Below are 12930 nucleotides of genomic sequence, written 5' to 3' on the forward strand. Positions count from 1 at the left end.
TCTCATCACCATGATGCTAATATTACATTGATTTTATTTTTCAATAGTAAAAATGTCACAAAAATGATATGTATTTCCTTTCAACTCCTTTAGTAAAATAAAATCCCCTATTGTCCCTTCATATGATCTTTAAATTATAGACCAACAGTTGATATATCCAATTTATATTTCAAAATTTTTTTCTAGTATAATTTTCAAATGTCATAAAGAATCCCAAATGGCAGGCATCTGAATTTGTTTCTTAAAACCTACCTCCCATACTCTCAAGGTCAATATTTAGGTGTGAAAAAGACCCAAGGAAGGATAGCCAGACATATACTGCCCTGAACACAAGCATTACTTATGATCATTTTCTTGGTGCATGCAAAATGCAAGCAAATTTTCGTTTTAAAACCAAGATAGCTACAAGAGACTTAACATGTCCTAGAACAACAAGAAATAAGTCCCAATTCCTAGTAAAATGCGGCATCAGGCCATCTCTCTAGGGAAAGTCTTACCTTTAATCCATTCTATAGTACTCAGCCACAATGCTTAGACAAAATGCAAAATACAAAATATTCATAGAAATCTGCTATACTTCATAAAACTCTTATAATAAGAAATCAGTTACACATGTTCCATTTATTCTTTTACTCTGCTTCTTTCAGCAGTTCTGTTTAATATTAAAAGTTCAACAATGTAAAAACTATGAGGTGATGAAGTATAAATTAGAAAAAAACTGCATACCAGGAAATATGCAATGAATTTAGCAACTTGAAACAGAGATATACAAAGTAAAAATAGTTAAAAGTATTTAATAAGTTGTTATTGCTAGAGTTTCTTACATAAAAAATATTCATTAAATATTTAGATACATGATAAATTTTACCCTGATATGAACATACTTTTTCTATCCCAAATCCTGAGAGTCTAAGAGGCAGTAGTATTATCATCCAACGAGCACTAAATTAGAGGACATGAGCTCTAGCCTTGTCTAGGTGACAAAGGAGTTATGCGTCTCTTCTCTTAAATTCTAGGGGCTTCTATTCCTTCTAAAAAATAAAAGGTTGTACTAGATGATTTCTAAGAACTTTCTCAGCTACAAAATTTTATGATTTTATGAAATTTTAAATACCACCATGTGCATGCAGGCATGCTCAGTCATGTCAGACTCTTTGTGAACCCACAGACTACAGCCTGCCAGGCTCCTCTGTCCATGGAATTTTCCAGACAAGAATACTGGAGTGGGCTGCCACTGCCTCCTCTAGGGATCTTCCCAACCCAGGGATCAAACTCACGTCTACTGTGTCTCCTGCATTGGTAGGCGGATTCTTTACCACTGAGCCACCTGGGAAGCCCAAATACTGCTATAAAATCACATTTAAAAATTTATAACTCTCTTTGAAAAGTGTCATTTACAGAATGATGCCTACATAAATTTCTTCTATAGTGTTCAGTGTCATGAATTCACTGAAGTTACCTGAAATCTGGAAATACTGCAAAAGAGGCTACCCCGTTTCCTGACCATTACTCTAACACTCAGAGCTCTTTTCAAAATGTTACTAAGCCTGGAATTTTCATTTTCAATGAAAGCTGGCTCAGAACTTATTTTTCCCCCGACCACTCCAAATGGAAATCAATTCAGGACTTTAAGTGCAGAAACAGCTATACAAGAAAACAGTTATTAATATCACAGATACTCTAATACTTCACAGAATATATCAGTCAGCTTTTAACAGAGCACTTATTCATTTTTCCATATATTTAACCATCTCTTTAATACTCTGGTCATAAAACAATATATCAAGTATTTTTATATGGTAGCCTTAAGTTTTATAAAACACAATAGATCATCTTCTTTTTCTCCCAAATAATAATGTCTTTTTTCTATTTCTAAAATACAAACTTTTCCCATATTTAAAACTTTTGAAATCAGGATATTCCTTGGAGTTGTTGATTTCTCAATACCATTTCACAGTTTAGGGCTGCATTTTTCTTCAGTAATGGTATGTAAAATAATGGTATGTCTTACAACTATAAGCAAATTAGATTGCTGAAATGCCATAGTGCCTGTCACCTGTAGAATACTCTAATTTCCCAAATGCTTCAATATCTTCCACTACAATCTAAATCCTGTTGTAGGACTCATTTCTATCTCTATTACTGTATTTCTATTTATATGGAAATGATCATTATTACAAGAATATCAATGCAGAAATTATGAGAAACAAGTTTTTTAAGCAGTTACTAAATGCCAGGCACTACATAAAGCACTTTACATGTATTTAATTCCAACCACCTAGAATTTATTACTACTACCTCCATTTTACAAATGAAACTAAAGCTTAAAGAGGTTAAGGTAATTGCTCTAGGTCCTGTCATCTGTTTTACCCCCATGCAAAGCCTATTGCACAAAGAGCGCTCAATAAATATTTACTTAACAAGTGAATGAATGAATGCTGCAAAGGAGTCTTATATTCACAGGCTCACAAAGAGAACGTACAATAAATACAATCTTGAAAGGTTAGTTAATTAACTACTTAGACATGCAATCCTGAGATCTGTGGTGTGATAGTCAAATAAAAAAAGTGGCTCAGAGTATCTGCTCTGGAATGAAAATACTTAAATTCAAATTTCAGCTCTGCTACTTGTGATATATGATGTTGAATAAAGCAGTTATGGATCTAGATGCCTAAGTTTTCTCACCTGTAAATTGGAGATGAAAATAGGACCTACTCCTCCTGGGGTTGTGGTGATCATTAAAGGTTAATATAAACAAAAGGCCATAACACAGTGAGTGAAATCCAAAGGGAGTGATGCTATTTGTAAGTTAAATAAACAAGATGGGCCTCTGCAGTCAGTGACTCCAACCTTCAGAGATATGTTTCTAGTTTCAAATTTCTAGTTCTGCTTGAAGTCTGGAATGACCAGGCAATTAATGCCAGCTACTGAGGATGATTCAGGATCCAGTGAATAGCTGGAACATCCAAGAAAGAGAAAGCTTTTCTAGGAATCTCTGGATTAGTCTAGTGGCCATTCCCTCAGTCAGAGGAATCTGGGCCAAGAGAATATAGTATATGGGGAACCATCCTATATGTCTTCACCTCTGGGGACAGAACTGTTGCCTAAGACAAAACTGACTGATGATTTACTACCCAGAGTGCTCACCCTTCCCGACTATAATCCTGAAAAAGGTAAAATTTTAAGCTAGCTGGGAGGCAGGGCAGAGTACTGGAGCCAACTGTACAATAACCTGCTTTGCATTAATGCAGGGACTTATTTGTGAATTTTTTTTAATCTGTAAAGCACTTAAAAATGTTTCTAGAATATGGTAAGCAGTAAGTGAATGTTCCCCAATATTATTATTAGCTCAGGATAATTCAAATCTCTTCCCTACCTCAGTGCCTTTTCTCCCTACCATATTATCCATCTTCCAAAGAGCTATGCTACTTCAACAGCATTTTCAATTTTCCCAAATATTACAGAGATCATTAAAGCACTTCACAAAGGGAATCTTACAACACTTCCTCCAACTCACAAAACGAAATCAGACAAAAAAATCTTATCCAGAACACCCATAATTTAAATGGGCATACAGAAAATGAGAAGTAAATATCAGGCTTACTTATTTTTGAAGTCCCACAGACACTTAAATGGGGCAGAGGAAAGGAGACAATCATGGTTATAAGTAGACACTTTTGTAAGCATGAAATAAGACACTTTTATAATTAGAAATCTCTCTGAAAGCACAAATATTTCTAAAGCTAAGCAAATGGTATGTCTATACTCTATTTACAATGTGCAGGTTGCAACCCTCAGTTTCATGGCTAATTTGAGTAAACTCAAACAGTCAAAATAATTGAGTTAACATCCTGGATAGTATGGACTAGCATATATTATGATTCATGGCTCAATTTGTTAAACATCTTACGTGTGGAAATCTAAATCATGATAAGAAGAAAGTTTTCTTAGGCACTATCTTTTTTGGATTAGTCATATGAGTTTGATCTGAATGTTATCATAGAGAATAAAAAAAATGAAAGCAATGCCTAAAATTATAGAGAAAATGAATAGTTTACGGAATTTAAAAATTTCCCCGTTTTCCTATGTTTTCTATTTCTTTAACAATGCCTAAACCTGGTTTAGTATTTGGGGAATTTTATACTTTGCTATCTATCAACAGATGTGTTTTCCAATTTCTAGAAACTATGTCCAATTCAAATGGCTAAAGAACAAAAACATATGTGTTGAGATTTTGTTTGTTTTAGTTTTCAGGTAATAGCACTCCAACTAGACAAAACAATAACTTTCTAGGCAATGTTGGCTCATTATACAATTACAGGGAAAAAACAACTGAAAACAGAGTATCATTCTATGAGATTCTTATGGCTATAAAAACCAAACTGATTAAGACTTAGTGTAGCTAAAGTACAACTGCAAATTTTCTATTTGGACTATTAACATTACATTGCGTAGTCAGCCTTACCTTTGTTTTCAAAGCGTCAACTAACTTGACCAAAATTTTTCTGGCAAAGGAAACTACATAGAATTTATTTGAATGGGTCACTAAGGAAGGACTCACAATATGATGAAGACGATTACAGAAAATGATATCTAGAGGCTGCAAATTATTAACAGCTCTAATACATATGCCAATTCCTCCTGAGCCAAAATGCCTACAAAACCAGGTTATTCCTACCAAGTATCTTGTCTGGTTTCTCACACTAGTATATTTCAAAGGCATTTTATGAGAACTCTGCTATATATTCCACCTACCATCTGGTTCATATTTAATAATGTTTCCCATCCTGTTCCTTTTTAGGCTCCAAAAACAGATGTCTCTGATGGCACATAAATGTGGCAGATCACCCTAATTCAGCAAACTTCTCTGGCTTCTTATTCTTCCCTTGCATCAAGGTGAACTTAAGCTATTTGTAACCTTTTGTTCCATCTCACCTCAGAAGTAATAAAGTGGTAATATGAAATAATTTTAAGGATGTAAGAAAAAAAAAGTGAATTGAAAGTTTTCTTTTAAGCCAAATGTATTAATAATATTAATAAATAAAATCTGTATAAAAAGTGCTAGTTCCTCTATACTGTAGTTGCTAATATACAGTTATTAGCGGCAGTCTTAATTATTTCTTACCTGCCCCTTTCAACTGCTAAGGCATCAAGTTCATCAAAGAAAATAATGGAAGGAGCCACTGCTCTTGCCTTCCGGAAGATCTGGTGGAAAGAGTGCCACATTAGCTAAAGAACAGCAAACTTCAGAAAACTCCATGGCTAGTTTTAGTTTGAAAACTATTAGAACCAAATCAATTATGTACCAGTCAACCAGCTCAATCACTTTGTATACAACCTGCAACAGATGTATTCACACTTCATAATGGATGTAAAATACCTTCTATCATGGTGCTTACTTGCAAACAGACAAGACATCGATATATATTCTTAGAGGTGTGTAGGAGACAATTTGGCTTAAGTAATCAGACAATCTCAGTTAAAATCCCGCCTCTGCCACTTAGTAACTGTGTGATTTCCAGTGGATAACTTTACTTCTCTAAACTTCAAGTTCCATATCTCTAAAAATGGAGATTATGATAAATGCCGGCCTCAAAAGTTTAAGAACTGAATTTAAAAAGATGGCAACACATTTAGTTTAATGCCTGGAACATGGTAACAGCTCAGTAAATGACAGTTGTTATTATTATCTATCATAAATACAAGTTTAAAAGAAAAATAATAATGTATAAAATCAGCCAAAGTTTAGCATATAAAATACCCATAAACCTAAAAGTCATATTCCTTGCTCATTTCTCTGAAGACTATATGGAAAAACATAGTTAACACTTGGAAGAGAATAGATTGGATAGACCAGAAGTCAATCAGGCTATCAAAATCAAAGACTGGCTGGACAGCCATGGGGCAATATGCAGAAATGGGCTAGAAAAAGTCAGTACAGGCAGAAAGAAATTCAAATTTGTGTTAACTGGCACAAATTTGTGTGACCAGGTCCTCATTTTCTGGTCACAATTATGATGACCATAAAAATACACAATAATTACCAAAACAGTATTAATAAGAATCACCTTTTTCATATTTTAAATCAAGAAGGATGCTATCATTATCAGTTAATATTTTATATGGTCACCATCATCTATATTTCAAAGAGAAAAAAGAAACAAAAACTTAAAACTTTTTCTCAGATGCAAAACAAAGCATTCCAATCTCTAATACTCTTGGTTGGTACCCACATATTTCATAAATGGAGACAATCCATTCCACTGCTATTTATGTATTTTTGTCCTTGAACAGCATCTGGGAAGATACATGATGCCCATGTGAGGCAGGCCAGCCTTTGTTTAGGAGAGCCAAAACTTATGGCCAAACTGCTATAGTTTACCCCACTTCAGTGCCTTGATTTTGCATGAATTTCCTAATTGTGCAGCTTCAGCAATATGAAGTAATCAGTAGGCCAATCACTAACTTTAAAATTTAAGAGAGAAGGGGGATACATTTTCTAAATCACTGGTCAAAGGTAAAGTAAATAAAATAAGGAGAGTACACTGAAATTTTCATATACTAATAGCTTCTCCGATTTAAAGGACTACCTGGTTTAAAGGATTTAAATCTCATTTTAACATCATGTGTTAGTTGTTAAGTATAAACATATCCTTTTTTTTTTTAATGAGATGCTGACAGTTGTTAAAAAAATATATTTGCTAAAACTAGAGGCTAGAAATATTATGATGTTTAAAAACAAAGACTATGTATTGTAGATAACCAAAATTACATTTAAAAATAATATTTGCCTGAAGAAAATAATATACCACTAGAATTTAGATTTGGAAATTCTAAATCTGAAACCCCATACAAAATGGAAACTAGAGGACAGAAGTGTGGTTCTCCTATGCAGAGTTCCACTTTAAGGCATAATCTTACCTCTCTAACTGCTCTTTCAGATTCACCAACATACTTGTTCATTAATTCAGGCCCCTGCATGAAAAGAAAACAACTGTTCAGCATCTTTATAAATCCAGTCACATGATTATGTCTAAAAAAAGAGAAAATACACACATAAAAAAAGAGAAAAAAACCAAAAATCTGCTTTTCATTAAATTAGTTCCTCTTGCATGCTTATTTTTATTGGGTGTTATTTATGCTTCAAAAATTAAAGCCATTTTGTATTCTAAAAACTGCATATCAGTATACAGTATCTGTGACTAAACATGATAGTTAAACATCTTAATCATCTGCCATACTTTTACTATGTATCCATACTTTACATCCATCCATACTTTTACTATGTATCAAACATGGTGCTAGGCACTGAAGACAAAACAGTCTTGTACTAGATCAGCACGGCTCTCTGACAAGAAGCAAGATCTCAGGGCTATTCTTTTTATGACTCTATGATAATTCTCAAAAAAAAGGAATGGGAATCATGTAATCAATGACATTATCTGAGTGTTTCCAATATTAGTATTTTTAATCATTATCACGCAAACTCTGTATTACTGTTATTGTTCTTACAGCAACTCTCCATAAAAGTCAATAGCATAACATAAAATAGTAATCCAGTGAAGCCATTTTTTGAAGTAAGCAATATACTTAATGCATATATATACTGCCTTCTAATTATCTGGCTTTAACTAAAGGAAAGTAGTTAGATAATTTGGAGAAATGATTACTGATCTCCACAGAGCTGACTCTAAAAAGATGACTTGAATATCAGTGCTGGAACAAGACTATGATCATTTCATGATATGAGAATACAATATGCTGCTACTAATAACAGAAAGATTAACTTGTTTTAAAAATCTGATGTACAAGCAAACAGACAATAAATACTTTGTTGAAAATGTGAAAATATGGCCTATAGCCTTAACCTTTAAGCCGTAACCATTAAGCCTTCACTTAATGACCCAGTGAAGGCTCATTCCACCACTACCTAGAGGTAGGCTACAGAAAACTCAATGGATAAGAACGAGTGCTTTTTTCCTCCAAAAGCAAAAGGAAGAAAACAAAAACAAAAATCAAACCAATTTGAAAATCAAACCTATGAGGTTAGCACTGAGAAGAAAATCTGGGTTAGAATAATTCAATTATTACTTACAGGTCACAGTAGTAATGAAAAGTTCTGTGTAATGAAAAGTACATGTGATTTTGTACAGTACATGCTAAGGAATTATATCTGGATGCCTGACCTAAAAATGCAATGCCACTAGCTGAACTGACATGTTACCTGATTCCAAAATTCTATTTTTTGCATGACTTAAAAAAAATTAATATATTTATTTAAATTGAAGGCTAATTACTTTACATTACTGTGGTGGTTTTTGTCATAAATCAACATGAATCAGCCATGGATATACATGTATCTCCCCATCCGGAACCCCCTCCCACCTCTCTCCCTACCCCATTCCTCTGGGTTGTCCCAGAGCACCAGCTTTGAGTGCCCTGCTTCATGCATCAAACTTGCACTGGTCATCTATTTTACATATGTAACATACATGTTTCAATGTTATTCTATCCAATTGTCTCACTCTCGCCCTTTCTCACATATTCCAAATCTATTCTTTACATCTGTGTCTCTTATGCTGTCTTGCATACAGCGTCGTTGTTACCATCTTTCTGAATTCCATACATATGTGTTAATATACTATATTGGTGTTTCTCTTTCTGACTTCTTCACTCTGTATAATAGGCTCCAGTGTCATTCACCTCATTAGAACTGACTCAAATGCATTCTTTTTCATAGCTAATGAATAATCCATTGTGTATATGTACAACAACATCTTTATCCATTCTTCTGCCAATGGACATCTAGGTTGCCTCCATGTCCTAGCTATTGTAAATAGTGCTGCAATGAATATTGGGGTACATGTGTCTCTTTCAATTCTGGCTTCCTCAGTGTATATGCCTAGCAGTGGGATTGCTGGGTCGTATGGCAGTTCTATTTCAATATTTTTAAGAAATCTCCACACTGTTCTCCATTGTAGCTGTACTAGTTTGCATTCCCACCAACAGTGCAAGAAGGTTCCCTTTTCTGCACACTCACTTCAGCATTTATTGTTTGTAGACGTTTTGATGGCAGTCATTCTGACTGGTGTGAGATGGTACCTCATTGTGGTTTTGATTTGCATTTCTCTGATAATGAGTGATGATGAGCATCTTTTCATATGTTTGTTAGCCATCTTTATGTCTTCTTTGGAGAAATGTCAGGTTTAGTTCTTTGGCCCATTTTTTATTGGGTTGTTTATTTTTCTGGTATTGAGCTGCATGAGCTGCTTGTATATTTTTGAGATTAATTCTTTGTCAGTTACTTAATTTGCTATTATTTTCTCCCATTCTGAAGACTGTCTTTTCACCTTGCTCATAATTTCCTTCATTGTGCAAAAGCTTTTAATTAGGTCCCTTTAATTTTCATTTCCATTACTCTGGGAGGTGGGGCATAGAGGATCTTACTGTGATTTATGCCAGAGAATGTCTACTTATGTTTTCCTCTAAGAGTTTTAGTTTCTGGTCTTACATTTAGATCTTTAACCCATTTTGAGTTTATTTTTGTGTATGGTGTTAGAAAGTGTTCTAGTTTCATTCTTTTATAGGTGGTTGACCAGTTTTCCCAGCGCCATTTGTTAAAGAGATTGTCTTTTCTCCATTGTATATCTTTGCCTACCTTGTCAAAGATAAGGTGCCCATAGGTGCGTGGATTTATCTCTGGACTTTCTATTTTGTTCCATTGATCTATATTTCTGTCTTTGTGCCAGTACCATACTGTCTTGATAACTGTAGCTTTGTAGTATAGTCTGAAGTCAAGCAGGTTGATTCCTCCAGTTCCATACTTCTTTCTCAAGATTGCTTTGGCTATTCAAGGTTTTTTTGTGTCTTCATACAAATTGTGAAATTATTTGCTCTAGTTCTGTGAAATATAGCATTGGTAGCTTCATAGGGATTGAGCTGAATCTATAGATTGCTTTGGGTAATATATTCATTTTCACTATATAGATTCTCCCAATCCATGAACATAGTATATCTGTCCATCTATTTGTGTCATCTTTGATTTCTTTCATCAGTGTTTTCTATATACAGGTCTTTATTATGGTTTTCTATATACATGTCTTTTGTTTCTTTAGGTACACTGATTCCTAAGCATTTTATTCTTTTTGTTGCAATGGTGAATGGGGTTGTTTCCTTACTTTCTCTTTCTGTTTTCTCATTGTCAGTGTATAGGAATGCAAAGGAATTCTGTGTATTAATTTTATATCCTGCAACTTTACTATATTTATTGATGAGCTCTAGTAATTTTTTTTGGTGGGGGGGAGAAGGCAATGGCACCCACTCCAGTACTCTTGCCTGAAAAATCCCATGGACAGAGGACCCTGGTAGGCTGCAGTCCATGGGGTCACCAAGAGTCAGATACAACTCAGCGACTTCCCTTTCACTTTTCACTTTCATGCATTGGAGAAGGAAATGGCAACCCACTCCAGTGTTCTTGCCTGGAGAATCCCAGGGACGGGGGAGCCTGGTGGGCTGCCATCTATGGGGTCGCACAGAGTCGGACACGACTGAAGCGACTTAGCAGCAGTAATTTTTTGGTGGCTTCTTTAGGGTTTTCTATGTAGAGGATCATGTCATCTTCAAACAGTGAGAGTTTTACTTCTTTTCCAATCTGGATTCCTTTTACTGCTTTTTCTTCTCTGATTGCTACAGCTAGGACTTCCAAAACTATGTTGAATAGTAGTGGTGAGAGTGGGTACCCTTGTTTTGTTCCTGATTTTAGAGGAAATACTTTCAATTTTTTGCCATTGAGGGTAATGTTTGCTGTGGTTTTGCCATATATGGCTTTTATGTTGAAGTATGTTTCTTCTATGCCTGCTTTCTGGACAGTTTTTATCAGAAATCGGTGTTGAATTTTGTCAAAGGCTTTCTCTGCATCTACTGAGATAATTATATAGTTTTTATCTTTCAATTTGTTAATATGGTGTATCACACAAATTGATTTGCAAATACTGAAAAATCCTTGCATCCCTAGGAGAAAGCCACTTGGTCATGATGTATGATCTTTTTACTATGTTGCTGGCTGAATCCAAAATTCTTTATGAAGTCATCATCACTAAGGAAGGTAATTTTGAATTTGAAGTTCAACTGTCAAAAATTTCTTATTTTCTTGTACAAAAAACTGTAGAAGATTAAATTCAGTTTCAAAGATAAATACATTTTAACACTAACAGAAAACTTAAGGGATCATAAGCTGTGCTGCTATACTTTTTGTTCTATTTGAGGTCAAATATACATCATTGAGGAGAAGGCAATGGCACCCCACTCCAGTACTCTTGCCTGGAAAATCCCATGGACGGAGGAGCCTGGGGGGCTGCAGTCCATGGGGTCGCTGAGGGTCAGACACGACTGAGTGACTTCCCTTTCACTTTTCACTTTTATGCATTGGAGAAGGAAATGGCAACCCACTCCAGTGTTCTTGCCTGGAGAATCCCAGAGACAGAAGAGCCTGGTAGGAGGCTGTCTATGGGGTCGCACAGAGTCGGACACGACTGAAGCGACTTAGCAGCAGCAGCAGCAGCAGCATACATCACTGAGAGACTTCACTTTCAATTTTCACTTTCATGCATTGGAGAAGGAAATGGCAACCCACTCCAGCGTTCTTGCCTGGAGAATCCCAGGAACGGGGGAGGCCGGTGGGCTGCTGTCTGTGAGGTCGCACAGAGTCGGGCATGACTGAAGCGACTTAGCAGCAGCAGCAGCATACATCCAATTATTAAAAACAGAAGAAAATAGCAACTAGCGACAGCAAATTTTACGAAATACTGCTAAATGCTTAATATGCATTATCCCCCTAACTGCTTACAACACACCTTTGAGGCGAATACTCTTATCATAATTTTAGAGAAAAAAATATTGAAGTGAAAAAAAGGTTAAGTAATTTACACAACTTAGTCACACAACTTAGTAGATGATTGAAGCCTCTTAATCATTATGCTGACAATTAGAGAAAATGCCCCAAATGGTAGCCACCAATAAGCAAAAAAGATAAGCAACAGATTAGAATACAAACATTATGTGAGCTACTCACAGAATTTTATTAGTGAAAGAACTTCAGGAGAATCATTTACTCTAAGCTATCTCACTTAAAGCCTGAGGAAAACAAAGCAAAAGAAATTAAGTGAAATACCAAAAGTCCTAGACAAACTAAATGACAGAAAATAGAGGATTTGAGTTTCCAGAATACTAATACTACACTTTCTAAAAACTGTATGTCCTCTGATTTTCAAGTTCTAAAAAGAAAAAAATAAATAAAAAAGGAAATGTCCTCAAGACTAGACACAATAGCAGCAATTCAAATTCAAAGGTTTTTGTTGGAAGAGATCAGGTGGCAAGGGCAAAGTCTAATTTTCAATAAATAGCTGCTAGCATGGCTTAGTTTGAACATTCTTTGGCATTGCCTTTCTTTGGGATTGGAATGAAAACTGATCTTTTCCAGTCCTGTGGCCACTGCTGAGTTTACCAAATTTGCTGGCATACTGAGTGCAGCACATTCACAACATCATCTTTTAAGATTTGAAATAGCTCAACTGGAATTTCATCACCTCCACTAGCTTTGTTCGTAAAGATGCTTCCTAAGGCCCATTTGACTTCACATTCCAGGATGTCTGGCTCTAGGAGAGTGATCACACCATTGTGGTTATCTAGGTCATGAAGATCTTTTTTGAATAGTTCTTCTGTGTATTCTTGCTACCTTTTCTTAATATCTGCTGTTTCTGTTACATTCATACCATTTCTTTCCTTTACTGTGCCCATCTTTGCAAGAAATGTTCCCTTGGTATCTCTAATTTTCTTGAAGAGATCTCTAGTCTTTCCCATTCCATTGTTTTCCTCTATATCTTCGCACTGATCACTGAGGAAGGCTTTCTTATCTCTCCTTGGTATTCTTTG

At 35.2% G+C, this 12930-nt stretch overlaps 1 protein-coding gene across 23 annotated transcripts in view; it reads right to left on the minus strand.

Annotated features, from left to right (window-relative positions):
- The window catches only part of AFG2A (AFG2 AAA ATPase homolog A), a 335445-nt gene that overhangs the window by 230738 nt on the left and 91777 nt on the right, over nt 1–12930 (minus strand). For all 23 annotated transcript variants that reach the window (XR_008703573.1, XR_008703574.1, XR_008703575.1 and 20 more), the window contains exons 12-13: nt 6922–6975; nt 5126–5205 (exon numbers count right to left, since the gene is read on the minus strand). Coding sequence is in view for 20 of the 23 variants with exons in the window: in XM_055550547.1 (XP_055406522.1) it covers nt 5126–5205; nt 6922–6975 (134 nt within the window). In the remaining 3 variants the exon portion in view is untranslated. The remainder of the gene's footprint in view (nt 1–5125; nt 5206–6921; nt 6976–12930) is intronic.

The sequence above is a fragment of the Bubalus kerabau genome, chromosome 16 (genome assembly GCF_029407905.1).
Source record: "Bubalus kerabau isolate K-KA32 ecotype Philippines breed swamp buffalo chromosome 16, PCC_UOA_SB_1v2, whole genome shotgun sequence".
NCBI classification, from domain to species: Eukaryota; Metazoa; Chordata; class Mammalia; order Artiodactyla; family Bovidae; genus Bubalus; species Bubalus kerabau.